Raw genomic sequence first — 23,740 nt, forward strand, 5'->3', positions numbered from 1 at the left:
GCCGGTATACAACGCGATAGCGTCCTCGGCGGCATCACGCTGTCGTATTAAAACGTCATCCAGCGACACATTACTGGATTTCAATTTACCCTGGCGGTCTTGAAATACAACTATTTCGCCTGGGTCAACACTGGTTAAATTCAACGTATCAGCGATTTCATCCTCGATTAGTTTTTTTATGTCATCGGTGGCGAGCGTTTCCGTGGATTCTTTCAGCGCCGAAACCGGTCGTCCCCAAATATCAATCATCGTTATTGTAAAAAAAAACGGCGTTTCTAATTAACCCGCCGGGCCTCTACGACCCCACTAGTGTATTCGTTTACAACCACATGAGGTGGTTTCCGCGATGATGAAATCGCCCCGAGTACGTTCAATACCTCACGGCCGCATATCGGCGGGTCGCTTAACTGCTGTGTTGGCAACGTGGAATAAAAAACCCGGGCTGAACACGTCCGGATATACCGCATGAACTCGTTCGGCGGGGCTAACCCGTATGAATCAAAATAGACGATCGCACGCGGATCAATCGCGTACGCAACCCAATGAGTCCCCGCTCCGGAGGACCCATCGAGGTTAATTATGCCTGTTTCAATATTCCTTGGTGCCGCCGGTAATTGATCCCTCATAAAAACACCGCTGAAGTTTTTTATCGCTAGCGCGTTTGCGGCGTCTATTAAATCAAAATTAGACATAGGAGTCATTGACTCCTGAGTCAATAAACGGTTCCCGGTAGTCTTAGACCCTTTCCCGAGTACCATGAATACGGAGTTCCCGGTAGTCTTAGACCCTTTCCGGCCACGGGTCGTTTTTTTTTTGTAGCCTTTCCTGGTTGCCTTCTTCAGTGCCATCCCCGCCGCGGTACCAACGGCCCCTAACGCAGCCGCCTTAGCCACTGCTGGGGCCGCCGCGGCAATCAACGCTGCAATCGCAGCTAACAGCGGAAATATCCCACCGGTCTTTTCCATGTTTTTAATCGCTGCGGCTGAAAAATCTATTTGAACGCCCTTTTTATTCTTCATCGCATTATTGAAATGTTTTATTTGACGCGCCGTCAACGATATCTTATGATTACCACCCGCCATCTGCGACGGCTTCAGTGTTATTGTGGTCCCGCATTGTTTAGCCGACTTTGATCGTAATTTCTTGACTTGACCATCAGTCAACTCTACACTGACGACACTATAAGACATTTTATTGTAAACGTGTTTGTGCTTTCAATTACATGTTTTCCACTGGCGCATCAACGATTCTCATTCGTCCACCAACACCTTCCAACAGCATTGATTTATCGCTGAGAATGACAGCAACCGCTCTGTAATTAACACCACCCGGGGCTATACGAGCTCGGAAGTGTATATCAACGACGGATTGTCTCGTTAAATCAAGATGTTCCAACGAAAAATAATAAATCGGATACAGGTTTTTAAAATCAAGTTGTGATATTTGCAAACCAGTGTCAACGTTTTGATCACGACCCATATATGACAGCAATCGATAATACACACGTGCGATATGGTTGTCGCCGTAATTAAGCTGTATATCCTCGGATGGTTCCTGTTGTCCGTTTATTCTCAGCGAAACATCCCTGACTCCTAATTGATCAAATATCATATGGCTGCGTTCTTGATTACCCAATCGTTCCCTATTCTGTAGCGCTATGAATATATGACGCGGGGCTGAAACACCCTGTTTTGATGCCAAGTGCCATGTAAACGTATCGGCGACGTTATCCTCTTTAGCATCAGTTGTTACCGCTAGCCAACTCAACAACGATTTTCCTCCCTGTTCCATAAATGCTAACAATCGTGCTTCCGTGGTAACTGATGGAGTCAGCACCGGCATCCACAATGCCATTTTAGTTAAAATGACTTTACCGGCAGCGACGCCAGCAGCACGCCATATTGCATTGTTATCATCGCCCCTTCGCGTCAGCGCGATTGTATGCTTAGCCCCATAGATAACCCTCCTGACATTTCTGCAGAATCCAAATATGTGATGGAGTGGAATCGCGCATGAAAACTGTCGGCGTGGTCTTTTTAGCATCAATATTCGTGCTGCGAATCCCATATTGTAATCATTGTTGATACTCTTTATAATATTGAAATTAGCGCCTGGTCTTGCTCTGCGGTCTGGGTTATTTGCTTCAGCCTGTGGGTCAGTTGCGGTATCTCTTTCCACCAGCACGTTGATGAACTGAAAATGATCAGCGTTATCGGTGGTGTCCTTTGCAAACATCATAGATGGGCCCGCCGATCTTGTATAATCATCCGAGTATCTCGCTAACCCAATTATCGTTGTTGCAACATCAACCTCGCGTTCTATTGATTCAATTTCTCGCCCGTCAATAAGATATCTGGCGCTCTCAAATAACGCCATGATACCGTTGTTAACGAAGCCAACTCGAACACGATCGTCATCTGCGTATGGTGCATTATCGGCGGCATTTGTCACGAGTTCTCCCTCAATTTCGATAAACGCTTCACACGGCAGAAAATATTTACTGGTATCTTGGACTTGAAGTTCAATTCGCGATCGTAGGTCGGGTTGCGCTGCATAATAAGAATAATATTGATAATCACGGACAGAATCATCCCTGCGCACTGGGGCATCTATATCAAACGCGGAATCAGCGGTTCGCGCAAACATTTTATTATTTATCATGTTGATGTTTTCAATTGCGATTTTTTCGTCGTAAATTCTTTGAATTCTGTTTAAGACCACTCCCCCGCTATTGCGTTTATGGGCGCGTTGGTGGACGACTGAGCCGCCAACGATTCTAGTTTTTCTTCCACGGCGTTATTTATTACTTTACTGACATTTGCAGGCATCACTGTCGTTGATGGCATCACCGGTGGTTTCTGTTTTTTTCTCCTCACCAACGACATTAGTTTGTCCCGCGCGGCTGAAAGCGCCTTTCCGGCAACGTCTCCAATAGCACTAATACCCTTATCACGAATAACATCAATAGCCTTCATTCCTAATTGTTTGGCTAACGGCGCTACTTTTGGAGCCATTCTTGTAAATAACCCCGCAATGGTGCTACCGAGACCGTCTCCATAGTACGCGCGGTAAACAGGCAATCGCGAGTTTACCACGTAGACGAGTACTGGTTTATCGTGGTTGTAGTGTATGATCATCTTTATTATAAAAACACCGGTTTTTCAATTAGTGATTGTGATCACCAGTGATTGATCACCCCACCCCACCCCACCGCCGTGTGGAAAACCGGAATAAATTTTATCAAAATTTTCTTGGGTTTTTACCCTCGATAAAAATCCGGTTTTTTTCCGGTTTTTTCTTGATTTCTAGTCATTTTTGGTCATTTTTTGTTGCCTATAGTCTTTTTTTTTTTCGATTTTTCAGCAAAAACATCGATTTTCTCTAAATGATTTCGTGGGGTTTTGCCCTCGAAAAATGGCTAAAAAACAGTCAAAAAATGGCAAAAAACGGTCAAAAACAGTCAAAAAATGGCAAAAAACGGTCAAAATTGACGCGGATTTACAATATTATATAATTTTGCAAACGGTTGACGTCAGTTTTGCAAAACAAAATCGATCATCAGTATGGAGGAAATGTCATAATTCCTATAAAAAATTAATACTGACATTTCCTCCTGTGGAAAACCGGAATAAATTTTATCAAAATTTCCTTGGGTTTTTGCCCTCGATAAAAATCCGGTTTTTTTCTGGTTTTTTCTTGATTTTTGGTCGTTTTTTGTTGCCTATAGTCGTTTTTTTCGATTTTTTCAGCAAAAACATCGATTTTCTCTAAATGATTTCGTGGGGTTTTTGCCCTCAAAAAATTGTCAAAAACGACCAAAAAATGGCCAAAAACGACAAAAAAACGGTCAAAAAATTAACAAAAACGGTCAAAAAACAACAATTTTAATCGTCCACTAACTCGTCTATGAGCGTTCGATACGCACTAACGTCCATGATACCGCCCGTAAAAAACCTCTTGCAAATATCAGCGGCCTCATTGATTATTTCCGGAGAGTTATTTCCGGCTCGTTTTCCTCCGATTAGTACGTCTAGCCGTGATATGTCACTGAGAACACTGTTAGGACAGGTAACGCCGTAGGATTCTTTGCCAACAGAGTATCCTTTTCCTTTTTTTGGTTTTACCCTTTTTTCAACTTCCTTGTGGAATGCGTCGTAATCGGGATCACCACGATGTGGTAATGCATTCTCGTGTTTAATCGCTAAATACACTATTCTTGTCCAATCCTTTAACGTCTTTATATTTTTCTCGTAACCGCTATTGATATGTTCCTTATCTCGTATGCTCTTAGCAAAATTGGAGGCAGTAAAATCAATTAATTCTTCCCTGCTGCTGAAGCCTCTAATTTGATCTATTGTGCTCTTCTTAAGTACATTACGGGGTATATTCCCCCTTTTCTCTTTTTCTTCCGGTATTTCTTCCGGTATTTCTTCCGGTATTTCTTCTTCTGGTTCTCTTGCGGTAGCACCTAGTTCTTCTTCGTCGGCCATTGTAACATAAGGTTCTTGTGGGTCCATTATAGCGAGTGGTGGTGACCTCCGTGTTGTGGCAGCCGCTATTTTTGCAGGGAGTGTTTCTAAAGACCTTTTTGTTTGTTCGGTCTGAGCCGCTATCTTTTCAAGCGCATCGAGGACGGGTACAGTTGCCGCCGTAACATCTTTGGTCGCTTTAGTTACCGGGGCAAAGAGTTGTTCGCTTCCAACAGTAAAATCGGTTTGTAGTTGCTGCCGCGTTTGAAGTTGCTCTCGGACCCTGTCTCGTAACGGTATGAACTTTCTAAGCGCCGCTAGCCGCTCTCTGGCTAGCCGAGTAGTAAGTGATTCGCCTACCATTATTGCAATTGCGAAGCAATTTCTAATTTCTCGCCGGAGTTTTCGTCTATAATCCTTCTAATGTTTTTGATCTTACTAGAAATCTCCCGGCGTCGTTCATAAACACGTCCGAGTTTTTTTCGTATTATTTCAACGGCAGTGAATAGTCCAATGAATGCATTTGCGTCATTGTGGTACAAGTTTTCATTGATCGTATGTTGTAATCGTTTTATAAAAAAGTACTCGCGGGCCAGGGTAAAACGCCCCCGTTTCGACTGTTCGTTAATAATCTCGTAATCGGATAATATTTTTTCACTGTCGAGATAATCAGATAATTCAATTCCTTGATTTTTTAATTTTGAAATCTCGGCTAATATATTATTGATGTCTTCGATATTCATTATTCTTATAGAACATCTTGTTTTTAAATAATAAAAAAATGAAACCCCCGTGTATCAATTCCGAAGGTGTTTAATAATTCGTTTTCTTCCGGAACAGACAATAACGTTTCACACTGTCATGGCGACTTCGTCAGCGCCATAGGCGCCGGTGGCCTTGTCACGGCGACTTCGTCACTCGCTAATTTCTGTTATATATGAAAATCGAATCCTGTGCCCAGTCTTTTTTGAGATCGCTGAATTCTGTATTCCTTCTGCAACAAATCGTACTGAGGTTATACAAATGTCGAAATATTTTCCTGCCGCATTCATGGAGTGAAATGTTTTTTCTTCGTGCGTTGTTGTATCAAACGATTTGACACCCCTTGCTTTCTTTGGGTATTTACCAGTTTGGCCTTTTTTGGCATTCTGACTTTGCGAGATAGCTTGCAAGTTTATAAGAGAATTATCAGTCTTATTATTATTAATATGATCAGTCACAAGTCCATTCTCGATTAATCCGTTGAATACCTCAAATACCGCCCTATGAACATAGTACTTCTTCTTTCCGGCACCAAACATCAAATACCCCTGATTATTTTTTCCATCCAACCGGCTTCTTCAGTCTACAATTTCTAACAACGCCGTCGCGAGATGCCTCGTAATTGACGAGCAAGGGGTGAGGTCTGAACTCTTGGTCCATTTATATAATAATACTACTTGTCTAATTTATTATTTGGTTTAATTATAAATCTTTCAACGTAGTCCTGGGGGGTTTTGATGACGAAGTGGGCGGTTTGTTCAATGACGGCGTTTTTAATTCGCTTGTCATAATAGCGTTTTAGTTCCCTGTATCGCTTTTCGCCACAATTAATACACAACTGCGATTTTCCTCTTACACCGACGTGGCAAACCAAGCACGGAAGGGGGCCAAGAGAACCATTACGAACGCTTTGTAAATGATACCCGCAGAATTCACCTCTACATGATTTATTGCACGGGGTTGTCGACCCAATCATCAACCATTTGCAGTGATTCATTATACTATATTCTTTCATTTAAATACTTGTTTTAATTATATGGATGAGTTCGAGAGATTGGCAGCAATTAAGCCCTGGAAAAATATTAAGTTCAATCTCGATAGAGTCCTCAGGGACACACCAAAAGCGTTAATAAACGATAGAACCCTGTTGAGTAAAATACGCGATTGTATCAATGAATTCAAGCGTGATGGTGCATCTCATAGTTGGTCAACATTTCGAATTGATGGCGTTGTTGATGCTACCATGAACGACAACCGCGCAGCAACGATAATATCACAACTTGACGGTAAAAAGTATTTCTTCAGAGTAAAATTCATTGTCCGGGTGGAATCAGGTGATTGGATCATACGTGATAAATTTGAACCAGTTCTCAGCGACAAGAAAACAGTCATTATTAGCCGCGACTCCAAGCCGGGGCTGTTAACCGGAATTGACAGACCATACTATGAACGAGCGTATCCTGAAACAGCAGTTGTTTATGGAATATACCCGTTAAATAAGAAACCTGATATCGGAAAACTGAAACCAATGAAACAGTCAACGGGGATAAATTGTGTAGCAGAACGAGTAATAGAGCATTTTACAAATGCATGTCGAGGAAACAAATTGACTGATTTACGACGTAGCAAAATCAACCAGTGGGAACTAACCGTAAAAGAGCGTGGAGCGACCATCAGCGACATAGCGAGATTAGAAACGTCGTTGAGATTTCCAATAACCGTTACAACGATAACCGGTGAAGTATTATACGAATCGAAGTATAAATCAAATGGGGCCCCAATCAAAATTATTGATCATAACGAACACGCATGGACGCCCGCGATCACAGTGTTTCCACGGGATAGAACAGTAAAGTATATACCCGAAGAATTCTCCCGGGATGGTTTTCTCGCGGAGAGGAAACTATTTGATGCTATTGCTTGTTTGTGTAAAAACGACCCTGTATCAATGTGGTTACTTCGCAGCGCTGATACCTTTGATCAGTTTGTAAGACCAAACGGTGAATTATATCGCACTGAAGCATTTCACAACAAGATGAAAAAAACCGCCATGGAATTTGAAAAGCATGATGAACAACTGCTAACAAATTGTTTTACGATTCCATCGGTTGCGGCTCATGTTGCAGCGAGGAAAAATGCGTGGAGCCCAACGCGCAAGGAATTTCTACCGGATGTACAATCCAGTTGTTTGGAGTATTATCACGGTGGACTATGGAACACTGAATACAACCGCGACGCTATGATCTCCGTTGATATGGTTGCCTGTTATCCAGCGAGTTTTCTCGGGTATGGATCCGCCGCTGAGTACTTTAGACGATTTGGACACCCCAGACATGAAATGACTCGTGTTGCTATTAATGGACCACTGCCTGATTTTGATTTAACCGGATTCGCTCGCGTAGTATCATTTGAGTTCGCGGCAGGACTTCATCGCTGTTGCTATATTTGGATCGGTAGGCACATGGCTGAAAAGAAGTGGCTGCCAATTGCGCTGCTACGGTACATGATTGATTGTAGCATGCTTGTATCGTTGATTGTCAGTGACGCGATTATATCATACCGGGCGCAGACTGAAGTCTGGTTACCAGAACCGGAGCGTCTAGATAGCATAATTGACGAGTCCAAAAAACACATCGATGCCGACGAGGAATATATCATCGAATGGTCCAGGAGGATATTCAACCAACGAAACCGCGAGGCAAAAGATCTCGGTAGAAGAATAATTGGTAAGTTCACACAAGGTGGAAAAAACTGCGATTACAAACGATATTGCTCACGGCTGATTATAGATGACGCAGAATATGATTTCGTAATCAAGGACGCAGTGGCAAAAAATAGATACGTGAACTGCGAAACAGCTTTCTTGTCCAATGGAACAAGGTTGGGTACAGTTGTTACCTACAGCGATGGAGACAGCCCAGCATACCCGCATTTGAGGGCGTCTATGCTGGGTTACGCCGCTATCAATTTATTCTCGATGATAAATAGATTCCCCGACACCGCGGTTAGAGTAGCCGTTGATTCGTTTTATGTTGACGTAGCGTATAAGGAAAACGTAGCCGAGTTTACTAGTCCGGACGAGAGTTGGGGTACATGGAGAATTAAAAATGAAATACGACGCGATTATTCCCCGTCAGCAGATGTCACCGTTGAGAACAATTACCTACGCGGTGATAAATTATCGGAATGGTCTAATGCACCACCGTGTTCTGATCCAATTTGTAGACACAAGACGGTTTATTTAAGCGGCTGTGGCGGGTCAGGAAAGACGACTCGGGCAATTGAATTATTTCGAACGCGGGCAAGTATAATCGTGCTTACACCGACCCATAGACTAGCGCGAGAAATAAAACAACGAAATGTTGACGCCGTTACTTATCACAGCTTTTTTCGATACAGCGGCGGTGAGTGGACTCCTGATCGAATGGGTGAAAAATTTATTCCTGAGGTTATCATCTGGGATGAGATATGTACTGTTTCGTTAGATGTTTTACAAATGTTTCTTGATTGGTTGCTGCTCGCGAATACAGCGGTAATCATGTGTGGCGACCATGGCCAACCACCACCATTTGTCGGCGAGGGTCCACATGATTGGTTGAGAGGGTTCGTGGACTATTATGAAGAAACCGATACTGATTACCGGGCACTTGATGAACAACTGCGCGAGGTTAAAAAATTAATCAGATTACAGCCGGATAGAATTCAGTGTGAAATAATCCGCGAGGTAATTCCGGAAACGCCGTTAAATGAATTCTGGGAAACATGGAGACCAAACGATTTAATTGTAGCGAGTAGAAAGATAGTCAGGGACACACTTCAACGGAAGTTGTTTACGTTGCATAAGGAAAGGTTTCCAACGCGTCCAGTGCCGTTATGTTATAGACCCGCGGATACACGGCGGCAGAACATTGAAGTTGAGATTCCAGGCCGGACAGAAAAACAAATTCTCGTGCTGAATGATATTGTGCTCGTTGATATCAGCGTCGCCGAGGACGCGCTACGTGCTGATAAATCCCCGTGGACGCTAGGATACGCAAAAACAATACATTCCTCGCAGGGACTGACTATCACGGATACAATTGTTTGGATGGTTGATAATCGCATCGAATGGTCCAATCTAGTCTATCTTGCGGTGTCCCGAGTACGGAGAATGAATCAGCTTCGAAGAATTGTTGTTGACGGAGTCACCGACGAAGTCACCAACGACATCATCGATGCAAGCGTCATTGATAGAAAACTCTCGGGTTACCGCCAACAGGATAAAAAAAAACAGCGGCGTTTTGATATTGATGCCGAATTAATAATCTCGCTACGACAACAACAGAATAATCACTGCGCGAGTTGCAATTGTATAATGAGTTGGCGTTATTCGGATAAAGACGCCCGCCAATTTACCGTGGACAGGATCGATAACAGTCTCGGTCATGTCAAAACCAATGTGAGGTTGACCTGTCTTGAGTGCAATAGACGCAACGGCGCTAGTTAAGACCACGTGGGGGCAATTGAGTATCGTTAGGTATCACTTGTAGTTGCTCGCGTGTAAACCCCCGCTGTGGGGCAGTTGAATCCAGTCTATAGATCGGTGGTCTATCAGTTGATCGTGTTATCGTTGATATGTTATGTGCGGTAACACTCCAAATAGGATCAGTAGCTCTTTTTTTACCGCCTTCAAGCTCTCCTGGTTCATACAGATATCTAACAGTGACATCGCCGAGAATCGGCTTGGAAACGCTATTTATTTTTGATCTTCCGGGTATATACTCGTATTTAATCGCGTCGCAGGGCTTCATGTTGATTGCTCGGGTAATCTCGTTATTTAACGCTGCAATTACGCCTGGCAACCTTTTGACCCATTCACGAGATCGTTTTTCTTGGATGAATTCCTTCGCGTATTGATACCCAAATAACCGTTCAGCAAGAGTCCGATTGAATCGTTCAACAATTGCCTGATCACGATGTAGCGCAGTATGACCTCGTCGTATCGCGACGCTATGATGTTTCAGCGTTGATAAAACAGCGCCGCGAAATTCACTACCAGGATCAACTTGTAATAGATTTGGCCAGCGCAGAGGACCTCTTCGATAAATCCGCTCAAACGCAGCGGCTACTTCAGTTGCCGACTTTGTTTTTAACGGCTCCGCTTGTTTGTATCGACTCGCAACATCAACTACGGTTAGCGCGTATTTGTAACCGTTGTCATGCGGCAAAAATAGTATATCAGCCTGATGAACTTCATTAGGTACGCTGACATCAAAGCGCGAGAAGTTGATTTGTTTAGGCGGTGGTAGATAGATTTGCCATATAGCCTGTTTGGATAACCAATTAGCCGCAGTGGCCTTTGTTACCTTTGCAGCGCTTGCAAGCTTACCAATTGCGGCCTTCCCCTTCCAGTATCCTCTCGGAGAATAATAGATGGATTCCATGTTGTTATTATAAACGCTAGCGTTTTCAATTACCAGCGCGAGAAGCTCCGCTTCCAATCATTAATTTACCTTTCATAGCCGATTTTACCAACCATGAGGCCAATTTTTCTTTGAAGGATTTATCAGGAATAGCATTTAGCGCGTGAATTAATTTTACGTCCGCGATATGACGCTGTTGCAGATCGCTACTTTTGTAGTAAGCAACATCATGAGCATGACACGCCTTATCGATAGCGTTTATTGGATACTCACCGGGTTTGGGTTGATTTTGATCATCGAGTCTGATATCTAATCGTGTTCCGGGGCCACAGTAGTTATATCCTGGAAGGTGCTTTTCTCCTGGATACTTTGCCCACGGTGCTCCGGGGAGTTTTGCCAATTTGGCTGCAATATCACCTCCTCGCTTTTTTTTAAAACACCCCCGGGTTTGGTAGAAATAAATCTAAATTTCTTTGTACCGCATTGTACACACTTGCCAGTAAGCGCCGATCTGTTATTTCTTGTTGTAACGGTTGTCATATCATTTGTGCCAGTACGCACTCTACACTTTACACAATATAGATCCATAATTTATGTATAGAGACATGAATATAATTGACTTTTCAGCGACTAAAACAAGAGAACCAGTTAAGCATGTTGCAGCGCTACCAAACTCGATCCGGATGATTATCATCGGACCATCTGGATCCGGCAAGACGCAATTGTTACTCAATTTAATAATGAGATGGATGAAGTGGGATAAGTTGTATTTGGTTGCTCCTAGCGTAGATGATCAACGATGCTACGAGGTGTTGAAAGATTTCAACGAGAATGCATCAGCGATCGCTAAAAAAAATGTTATTGAGTTTATTACAGATATCAATGATGCACCAGGTATTGATGATATTGATGGCGACGTTAACAATCTAGTCGTGTACGATGATGTTATGTTAGACAATCAAAAAAACCCAGCTAGGATATTTTCCAGAGGCAGGCATAAAAACACTGACGTGATATATGTCACTCAACGATACACTCAGATTCCAAAAGTAATCAGAGACAACTGTAATATTCTTGCTGTATTCAACGGCGTTGATACACACACGCTACGAAATATTTGGCAGACATGGTGCGGCGGTGACATGGACTTTAATGTTTTCGAAACTTTTTTAGTCATGCTCAGTCGACCCCACATGGATTTGTAACGATAAATTTACATGACCCTCGGACACGATATCGTATCGGACTTGACCAAATATTCGGTTAAATCATAGCAGCAGGGGGGGCGATGACATCGACGCGGTCGTCGATGTGCTTACCGGACGCTGACGACGCTGGGGATCGGCGCGCAGAAGGTATTAATTAAACCAAATGACGTCCGGACAATTGTCGATTTGGCCCCTCGACGATGACAACGACGACGACGTCGTTTTTTTTTTTACCAGGCGCTGACGACACCGGATCCGCTGAGTGCAGAAAGTAACAATTAAGCCAAATAACGTTTGGACAAAATGTCGGATTCGCCCCCCCTGCTGCTCACACAGCTTTCGTACGGAAACACCATGGTCCAGTTTTTTCAACAGTTTTACTTTAACTTTTATCAATACTAACTGGTGTTTATGCTTGACACCTCCACTGATACTTGCATCTTTCTTAGAAGCCATAGCTAGGGTTAAATGTAAGTAAAATAAGCTAAGAATTGCACAAAATACAAATTTCACCACTAACAAACTGCAGTGTAAACAATCCAAGTGAGTGCACGCCCACTAAACTAATTTGGCGGTGTTGGGAATTTCAAGTGTGATCTCGTAATTTTGTCCGGACTAAAAGTGGCACCGGACCATCCATTGCCAAAAAATCTGTGGTTTACCTGTACTAGCAGTGTCAGTGCAATTTTGAACCATCTCCAGTGGAAATAACTTGAATCCAGGCAAACCAAGGCCCAACTGCTCATGTTGTATAAGGTAGTGAACAATCTAGTGGACATACCATCAGAAAAATACTTGACCCCACCACATAACCAAACTAGGGCAAACCACAGGAATAAGTTCCAATTGAAGTCAGCATCAAAAAATTGTTTCAAGTTCATCTTCTTCCCATTTTCAACAGGGACTTGGAACAAATTACCATCAACAATTGCAAAAGCTTCTGACTTGGTATGTCACAAGCAGGAGCTTTTCAAAATCAAATTCTAATGAACTACACAGCTACAAGAAAGACCTAGTGATTATCAGGGCTATGCCAGTTGAAGTTCATTATCTCATTGCCACTACGGTTGCTGTATTGGTCTGAGTATGAAGGGACAAAAACGTACACTAACACTGATTTAGTTATTTCTGCCTTTCCTATTACTCTCCTGAATGTCCTATCGTAACCTTTTTTTACATTATATTTTACCATGCACCATCCATTGTTTAGAGTCAAGTGTGTGTCAATGTACTTATATGTAGATAGATTATTTTCATTGTTTAGAGTCAAGTGTGTGTCAATGTACTTATATGTAGAAAGATTATTTTCATTGAAATTGTACTTTAATTGGAAACAGCAAATGTGAGTGGGGTCTATAGGCTACAACTAGCCAAACCAATAATCCTAAACCTGCAACCATCTCACGTAAATTCCTAAACCTTATAATAAGTAAATTAGAGACTCATGCCTAAAGGCTACAACCCAAACTGCCAAACCTAAACCATGGACCCAAAAATGTACACTATTTAGTCTTATAATAATTAAACATAGGATCTGGTTCTAAAAGCTGCACCCCAGACCTCCAAACCTAAACCATCGACCCATAAATGTAAACTATTTAGTCTTATAATAAGTGAACAAAGGATTTGGTTCTAAAGGCTGCACCCAGACCATCAAAACTGAAACACTTTTTCACATGTAAACTCCCCATCCGTATACATGTAAAAAGCAAATGATGGATACACCCCAGACCATCAAAACTGAAACAATGACATCACATGTAAATTCCCCATCCCTATACATGTAAAACAGTACATGACAGATACACCCCAGACCATCAAGCCTGAAACACTGACCTCACATTTAAATTCCCCATCCTTATACATATAAAAAGTAAATGATGCATACACCCCAGACCATCAGGCCTGAAACACTGACATCACATGCAAATTCCCCATCCTTATACATGTAAAAAAGTAAATGATGGACACACCCCAGACCATCAGGCTTGAAACGGTGACATCACATGTAAATTCCCCATCCTTATACATGTAAAACAGTACATGATGGCTACACCCCAAAATATCAGGCCTGAAACACTGACATCACATGTAAATTCTCCATCCTTATACATGTAAAACAGTACATGACGGATACACCCGAGACCATCAAGCCTGAAACACTGACATCACCTGTAAATTCTCCATCCTTATACATGTTAAAAAGTAAATGATGGATACACCCCAGACCATCAGGCCTGAAACACTGACATCACATGTAAATTCTCCATCCTTCTACATGTAAAACAGTACATGATGGATACACCCAAGACCATCAAGCCTGTAGCACTGACTCACTTCTCATGTAAATTCCCCATCTTTATAATAAGTAAATGAAGGATTGGGGTCTAAAGGGTACAATCCAAAACAACCAAACCTAAAACACTGACTTGACATACATATTTCCAATCCTTTTACATGTAATAAGTAAATGACAGATGCACCCAAAACCAAAATGCTTGAAACACTGACTTGACATACATATTCCCAATCCTTTTACATGTAATAAGTAAATGACAGATACCTAAAAAAAAACAACACCAAGCCTAATACACTGAATTCGCATACATACAATTAACTGGTTACATATATCTATCTTGTAAATCCTAGTTTTTAAGACAAGTATGTACACAAAAGGAAATATGAAATCTATTTGTAGGTCATTTAATTATGGGACTAGTTGTTAACATGTTATAGCAAGATGCTGAATCATCTTGTATTGAAACAGTCCATTTAAAACTTACTTTTTTCACAAGGAGTTGAAAGAACAGAATATGAAGCCATTATGAGAAATCAATGAACCCTTGTGGAATGTGAGATTGATTACATGGCTGTCAGTGCTTTTTCTCTTTCACTATCTTCAGATATATTTGACAACAGGTCAATATAATCTGTAAAACATTTAAATGCCTTTAAAACCAGGGTGCCATTTGTCAAACCTGGTTACATTCTACTAAGCAACTATTGTAAGAAGTCGCTGAATAGTTGATTTGAAATTTTAGTCACTGGAGACATTGAGCATGACATCTGTATTATTTGTATAAAATTAAAATGCCAGGATAAATTATGAAATAAACTTTTTTGTTTCAGTAGTTTTTTCAAAATATTTGTCAATTTTTTAAGATTTATTTTAGTAAAGGCAACCAGATAGAAAGGTAGGTGGGAATTATGTGCATAAACAGAAAGAACATGGATGCCAGCATGTTTTCTGTCAAATTTAGTCAAATCCTGCTCAGGAATATTTGGTTAAAAATCTTCAATAATTTTTTTTCTTTATTTGTATTAATTAACAATAGCCATGGATGATACTGAATCAACATAAATTGTACAAACTGTACTGCATGCATGCATTGCATGATAAATCGGCATAACTTTAACAAATTGTATTGCATGCATGCATTGCATCATAAATTGGCATAACTTGAAGAAACTGTATTGCATGCATGCATTTCATGATAAATCAGCATAACGTGAACAAATTTTTGTTGTATGCATGCATGCATTGCATGACAAATCGGCATAACTTGAACAAATTGTGTTGTATGCATGCATGCATTGCATGATAAATCAGCATAACATGAACAAATTGTGTTGTATGTACACATGCATTGCATGATAAATCGGCATAACTTGAACAAATTGTGTTGTATGCATGCATGCATTGCATGATAAATCTGCATAACTTGAACAAACTGTATTGCATGCATGCATTGCATGATAAATCGGCATAACTTGAACAAACTGTATTGCATGCATGCATTGCATGATAAATCGGCATAACTTGAACAAATTTTTTTGTATGTGTAACAGCCATGGATGATAATGAATCAGTATTAACTTGTAAACTCTGAGAGCTCTTTATGCCAAGATACCTTCTTGCAAAATTTATCAAACTGATGAAAGAATTTTGAGACTTCTTTCAAAGGGTTTTCTATGCCTTTGTAATAGCAGCCATATTGGATGGCAGATGAACATCACTGGTATAATGGAATTTATGCCAGGAAGCTTTCTGTTAAATTTAGTATACTTCTGGTAAGCAGTTTTTTAAAAATGGAATTTATGCCAGGAAGCTTTCTGTTAAATTTAGTATACTTCTGGTAAGCAGTCTTTTAAGAGAAGCTGTTTAAAGGTTGTTCTATTTTTAACAAAGCTTCACATAAAATGAGGCATCTGCATTATTTAAGAAAACTTGACAGATCTACATGCATAGATGCATTCTCTTATATTTGGTTAACTTTTCTTGAGATTTATTTAGAACTTTTAAAATATTTTTAATAATACACACAAGACTGTATGGTTGCTGGTAATCATTTGTACATTCTGACATGATCTATCAAATTTAGACAAAATGCAGTTTTCAGTGATAAGAGATTTAAAACATTTTGCTTTTTTTCCATAATGGCAGTTATGACTTCATATCAGTCATACTTAAAGGCAAGATGCTTACTCTCAATGTTGGCTTCAATTGCTCCAGTGATTTTTTAGTTGAGAAAAGCAAATGGTCAGGGATGACAGATGGCTCATCAATGCAAATTTGATACATAATCTGTCCATAAATGCAAATTTGATACAAAATCTGTCCATAAATGCAAATTTGATACATAATCTGTCCATAAATGCAAATTTGATACATAATCTGTGCATAATTGCAAGTTTGATACATAATCTGTCCATAAACGCAAATTTGATACATAATCTGTCCATAAATGCAAATTTGACACATAATCTGTCCATAAATGCAAATTTGATACATAATCTGTCCATGATTTCAGTCAAATGTATGACCAGATGAGCTACGATACAAGATGAAGTTTGACACCTAAAAGGAGAAAGATTATTTGGAAATGGAAAAATTACAAATTATGGCATAGGTTAAGCATGTAATGAGATACAATATACTTACATCCTGCATCAGATGGTCCCTGAAAAGTAAAGAAAATACTTAAGTTAATCATTCATTCTTGTTATTATATTTCTTATTTACAGGCCATCACATGTCAAATTGTGCTTACTTGCATTGAAAGTGGAATAACCAGTCCCTGCTGTCTGTGTGAAAATGATACAATCTTTGCATAATGAACTTCTTAATCTAGACCTTATGGTGTACTGAATCTGCCATACTTTTTCTAAGTCTGACAACATCGGATGAATGTTGATAATGGTGTAAGGAACCTGCCATACTTTTTCTAAGACTGATGATATGGGATGAATGTCAATATTATGGTGTAAGGAATCTGCCATACTTTTTCTAAGACCAATGATGTAGGATATATGTAACATATTAAGCAACAAGTGCCATAGTAGGTGAGAAGCAGACTGATGTAAAAAGAACTCATTTGAGACCCTTCTTGGATTATGCACAATTCAACAATACAATTAAGTTCAGTAGATCAACCTGTCCATTGTTATATCACATCAAACACAACACATCTGACACTATATCAGATTCAATTGATGAATCTTTAAATTCTTGTAAAACAGTGTAACTGATTTGTAATCAAACTAATATTTATCATGCTACATGTAAAATAGTGTAACTGATTTGTAATCAAACTATAATATTTATCAAGCTACATGTAAAACAGTGTAACTGATTTGTAATAAAACTAATTTGTATCATGCTACATGTGAAACAGTGTAACTGATTTGTAATCAAACTAATATTTATCATGCTACATGTGAAACAGTGTAACTGATTTGTAATCAAACTAATATTTATCATGCTACATGTAAAACAGTGTAACTGATTTGTAATCAAACTATAATATTTATCAAGCTACATGTAAAACAGTGTAACTGATCTGTAATAAAACTAATTTTTATCATGCTACATGTGAAACAGTGTAACTGATTTGTAATCAAACTAATATTTATCATGCTACATGTGAAACGGTGTAACTGATTTGTAATCAAACTAATATTTATCATGCTACATGTAAAACAGTGTAACTGATTTGTAATAAAACTAATATTTATCATGCTACATGTAAAACAGTGTAACTGATTTGTAATCAAACTATAATATTTATCAAGCTACATGTAAAACAGTGTAACTGATTTGTAATAAAACTAATTTTTATCATGCTACATGTGAAACAGTGTAACTGATTTGTAATCAAACTAATATTTATCATGCTACATGTGAAACAGTGTAACTGATTTGTAATCAAACTAATATTTATCATGCTACATGTAAAACAGTGTAACTGATTTGTAATCAAACTATAATATTTATCAAGCTACATGTAAAACAGTGTAACTGATTTGTAATAAAACTAATTTTCATCATGCTACATGTGAAACAGTGTAACTGATTTGTAATCAAACTAATATTTATCATGCTACATGTGAAACAGTGTAACTGATTTGTAATCAAACTAATATTTATCATGCTACATGTAAAACAGTGTAACTGATTTGTAATAAAACTAATATTTATCATGCTACATGTAAAACAGTGTAACTGATTTGTAATCAAACTATAATATTTATCAAGCTACATGTAAAACAGTGTAACTGATTTGTAATAAAACTAATTTTTATCATGCTACATGTGAAACAGTGTAACTGATTTGTAATCAAACTAATATTTATCATGCTACATGTGAAACGGTGTAACTGATTTGTAATCAAACTAATATTTATCATGCTACATGTGAAACAGTGTAACTGATTTGTAATCAAACTATAATATTTATCAAGCTACATGTAAAACAGTGTAACTGATTTGTAATAAAACTAATATTTATCATGCTACATGTAAAACAGTGTAACTGATTTGTTATCAAACTATAATATTTATCAAGCTACATGTAAAACAGTGTAACTGATTTGTAATAAAACTAATTTTTATCATGCTACATGTGAAACAGTGTAACTGATTTGTAATCAAACTAATATTTATCATGCTACATGTGAAACGGTTAACTGATTTGTAATCAAACTAATATTTATCATGCTACATGTAAAACAGTGTAACTGATTTGTAATCAAACTAATATTTATCACGCTACATGTAAAACAGTGTAACTGATTTGTAATAAAACTAATATTTATCATGCTACATGTACAACAGTGTAACTGATTTGTAATAAAACTAATTTTTATCATGCTACATGTAAAACAGTGTAAATGATTTGTAATCAAACTAATATTTATCATGCTACATGTAAAACAGTGTAACTGATTTGTAATCAAACTAATATTTATCATGCTAAATGTAAAACAGTGTAACTAATTTGTAATCAAACTATAATATTGTTATGCTACACATAAAAGAGTGTAGTTAATTTGTAATCAAACTATAATATTTATCATTCTACATGTAAATAAGTGTAACTGATTTCTAATCAAACTATAATATTTATCATGCTACATGTAAAACAGTAACTAATTTGTAATCGAACTGTAATATTTATCACTCTACATGTAGGAACAATAGTAATATTTAGAAACAGGCCAAAACATTTTGATTATATCTTACATGTACTTATAATACAATCAGCCTACTTATATTTTCTGAACTTAGCTAAAATTTAATGTTTAACAATAGGCATCTATTCTTATTAAAAATCATGAAAGCATTCATATAACAATACCACAAGAGGCCCAAGTGAACCATAAATGGCTTACATGACAGCTGACCTTTTCACTAAGCAGGATTGAATAGAACTGTAAGAACACAACCCACATGGCTTATGTAACAGTTGACTTTTTCACTAAGCAGGATTGAATAGAACTGAAAGAACACAACCCACATGGCTTATATCACAGTTGACTTTTTCACTACTCAGGATTGTTGTTGTTGTTGTAGGGTTTAACACCATTTTTTAGCACACGATAGGCTATACATGGCGGCCAGTATTAATGGTGGAGGAAGAACCCGGAAAAACACCGGAAAGAACCACCGACCCTCGAGAAGCTACTGGCAAGCTTTCTCACATACCCACATTCGCTGAATCCGAACTACTCAGGATTGAATAACACTATAAGAACACAACCCACATGGCTTATATAACAGTTGACTTTTTCACTAAGCAGGACTGAATAGCACTATAAGAACACAACCCACATGGCTTATATAACAGTTGACTTTTTCACTAAGCAGGAATGAATAGCACTATAAGAACACAACCCACATGGCTTATATAACAGTTGACTTTTTCACTAAGCAGAACTGAATAGCACTATAAGAACAGAACCCACATGGCTTATATAACAGTTGATTTTTTCACTAAGCAGAACTGAATAGCACTATAAGAACACAACCCACATGGCTTATATAACAGTTGACTTTTTCACTAAGCAGAACTGAATAGCACTATAAGAACAGAACCCACATGGCTTATATAACAGTTGACTTTTTCACTAAGCAGAACTGAATAGCACTATAAGAACACAACCCACATGGCTTATATAACAGTTGACTTTTTCACTAAGCAGAACTGAATAGCACTACAAGAACACAATCCACATGGCTTATATAACAGTTGACTTTTTCACTAAGCAGGAATGAATAGCACTGTAAGAACATATCAAACTTTAAATTGTGTTATGCTTGTCTCGTTCACTATAGTGAGATAAAAATTATGGTGCACTTTTGGTCTACAAAATGCATGAAAAATTGCTAATAAAAATTTTCTACATGTCTGAACTCAATGATTCCCAGTCATTCTCAATCTAACATCATTCATACATGTACCTATTCATGTCCAAAAGATTTAAACTTTAGTTTTACTATAACATATGTGTTATCCACAATCATTAAAAGCAATTTAGATTAACATAATGCTTATAGCTTTATCTCAAACAATGCCATAACATAGGAAATGATACGTATTCCTCTAATTAATTGTCTGAGAGCAAAGTCATATTTAGTTTCAAAGACAGGACTTACTGCCTGAATTAATAACAAACAAAAGCTCCAAAAGAACATATTTGCTCCTACTTACCTCTTCCTGAAACCAGAACTTGAGTACATCATGGGACCTAATCACATGACTGTCATCATGGAAATGGCAAGGAACATCTACATTCCCTTGAAGATCTGCAACAGGGATCAGGCAGTCTACACTGAATCCGTCAGATTCTGGGCACTGTACAAACAGCTTAAATTGCAGACTCTGCCGCATGTAACCAATAATACCAGTGAGAGTCTTGGTGATGAACTCTTGAACTTCAATACATAGTTTGGAAGATGGTGTTGTCTCAGTGGCACCCATTCTTGTGATTCGTGCAAATATGATGTATTCCCTGAACAACACAGTCAATCTGTGATGAAGATCTAGGCTGAAGATACAACAGCCACAGAAGATCTGATTTTCTGACTTTCTTTGGGCGATGGGCCAGTGAGACACACAGGTGGCAAGCAGGCGGTGGAAGATGGGAGAAGGCAGAAATTTTCCCACGAAGTTGTAACAAAGGACTGAGGAGCTGCTCTTCATTTCTGGATCTGGCTTAGGAAACATGACCTCTTTTGGTGTTGTTTCTTTAAGCATACATGGGGCAAGGAAGTATTCTTCCACCTAAAATATAAATAACAAGTGTTACACAATGGCTCATGTTCTACTGGTAAAAGAAAATTCAAGAAATCCAAGATAAAACCATTCCTATTTTTTAACTGCTTAGTTTTGAAACATCTCTGATAATCTTGGATTACCCAAGTCCAAATAACTATCCATTTAGTTGGAGTAGCAATGATAAGACTTCCAATATGGCAACTATGGTCTTCATAGTAGATTCAATATCGATGTCTTTTGTATTTAGGTCTCTTAGTGAAAACCTTGTGTGAACATGGTCACCCATTCAAGAAGCATTGCAAGATGGCCAAAATGATGGATATACTGGATGTCAGATCAGTACCAATTAATTTTGATCCATATAATGTCTTCTGGTGAAACCATGTCAGTCTCACCATCCATCCAGGAGAAGCAGTCCCAAGTTTTGTATGATGGATTGGCTCCATATTCATTTAGGTCCAACTAAACATCAAACCAAATCTTTCAGTAAAAATTGTGTTGATATGACAATTTCAAGGTGCCTGCTATTGGATGTCCAATTATTGAATTGTTCATGCAGGACAAACCACAATTGGGATATATCGGTGTTAAAGCTTCATGCAAATCCTTTAAGTACTTTAGGAGGATTAGTAAAATCAAACTTGTGCAAATAGATGGATGACAGACAAAACCTGACAAATAGTTTTAAATTGTCAAAATCATTGATCAGACCAGCAGAGCTAAAACTGACATGATTACAGCCAGAATTTGTAAGCCATGGATAAGACCAATCTAGAAAAACCTGATGTGATTTTATAGCTAGAATTTATTAATTAAAGATAAGACCAGTTTAACTAAAAATAATATGATTAATTGCTAGAACTGGTTAAGTTATGGATGAGATGGGTGTAGATAAAAACGACACAAGTTCAAATACACCAATGACAACAAAGCTACTAATAGCAGTACTTCCAGATTTCAAGCTATAAATTCATATTTTTACTCATGGGAATGAATCTATGCAGATTTTATGAACCACAGTTTGACACACATTTATGTGACTCTATCAGTAATGATGCACCTGTACCATGAACAGTGATACCAGTAATGATGCACCTGTGCCATGTATATACTAGTAATGATGCACCTGTGCCATGCATAGTGATACCAGTAATGATGCACCTGTGTCATGCATAGTGATACCACAAATGATGCACCAGTGCCATGCATAGTGATACCACAAATGATGCACCTGTGTCATGTATAGTGATACCACAAATGATGTACCTCACCTGTGCCATATATGTACAAACAATTGAAAGTCTTGTCATCTTTAGAAGGCCTAATGTCAATATAGTAGGATGGTGCCTTTTCAGATGTCTATTAAGGTTGTACTTGCAATATACAATTTGCTTGCATATATACCTTAACTCTGTGTACTCATCAGAGCATTTTTCTAAAGTGGTTCCAATAAGCTAGTGACTGAAAAAAAGCCATTTTTATCTCTCCAGATTTCATAACTTTATAACCTGCCAATACTGCTGCCTTATTCAAAAGTTGTGTAACATGGATGACACATGTTCTTCCTTTGGCAGACTTTGTTTTATAATCCAAGATAATTGCCCACTTCATTAGCTGTAATATTGTATAGTGGCCATGAACTGAGTGATGGTTCACAATATTCAATGCTGGCTATGTCTTTCCATCCACAGTCACATGATCCAACAATAGTAGTCTATTTGCAGTGATAATTTATATATATGTAAATGTAAAGTTTTGCAAACATAACGGTTTTTCTGTTTTACTAGTTTGTCTTCTCTATGTTTTGTATTTGCCTTTGAAAAAGACTCTTTAAAGAGTCAAAAGCGCTCAGCTATCTAGATACTAGTGTCGCACTGTTTGTTGTCATTTTATTCCATATATATATATATATATATATATATATATATATCCACTACAGCTCAAAATGTGTGACACATTAGTATTCTGCACCAATAATTAATTATCATTCTGAAAAATGGACACATCTTTAAAATAACATAAACCCAGTTCTGACTAACTCTTTATTGGCAAATGGTATTAAGAAAGCTCACATAATGGGATTTTTCTCAGAGAGAGATCATAAGAAGCAAAGGACAACTAAAAACAGTAAATGGAAGATTTCACATAGTTTCTGCTTGGATGGAAATCTGATCAGGTTGTAAAAATATACTTGGCTACCAGTGGGTGAGATGAAAAGGGGGTAGTTGTAATTATTGTAGTCACATAAATTATTAACAGCTCTTGTTATAATTGTAATTATTGTAGTCACAGTAGTATTAGCAGCTCTTGTTATAACTGTAATTATTGTAGTAAGAGTAGTA

The 23,740-nt window shown here is 38.4% G+C and overlaps 1 protein-coding gene across 1 annotated transcript in view; it reads right to left on the reverse strand.

Moving 5' to 3' along the window:
* Positions 1-23,740, reverse strand: part of LOC149774810 (uncharacterized) — a 138,986-nt gene that overhangs the window by 14,169 nt on the left and 101,077 nt on the right. The window contains exons 11-12 of the mRNA XM_089944732.1: positions 20,832-21,404; positions 16,784-16,802 (exon numbers count right to left, since the gene is read on the reverse strand). Coding sequence (XP_089800858.1) covers positions 16,784-16,802; positions 20,832-21,404 — 592 coding nt within the window. The remainder of the gene's footprint in view (positions 1-16,783; positions 16,803-20,831; positions 21,405-23,740) is intronic.

Source organism: Sinohyriopsis cumingii, unplaced genomic scaffold, assembly GCF_028554795.1.
Source record: "Sinohyriopsis cumingii isolate HCF-2022 unplaced genomic scaffold, ASM2855479v2 utg000131l, whole genome shotgun sequence".
In the NCBI taxonomy this organism is placed as follows: domain Eukaryota; kingdom Metazoa; phylum Mollusca; class Bivalvia; order Unionida; family Unionidae; genus Sinohyriopsis; species Sinohyriopsis cumingii.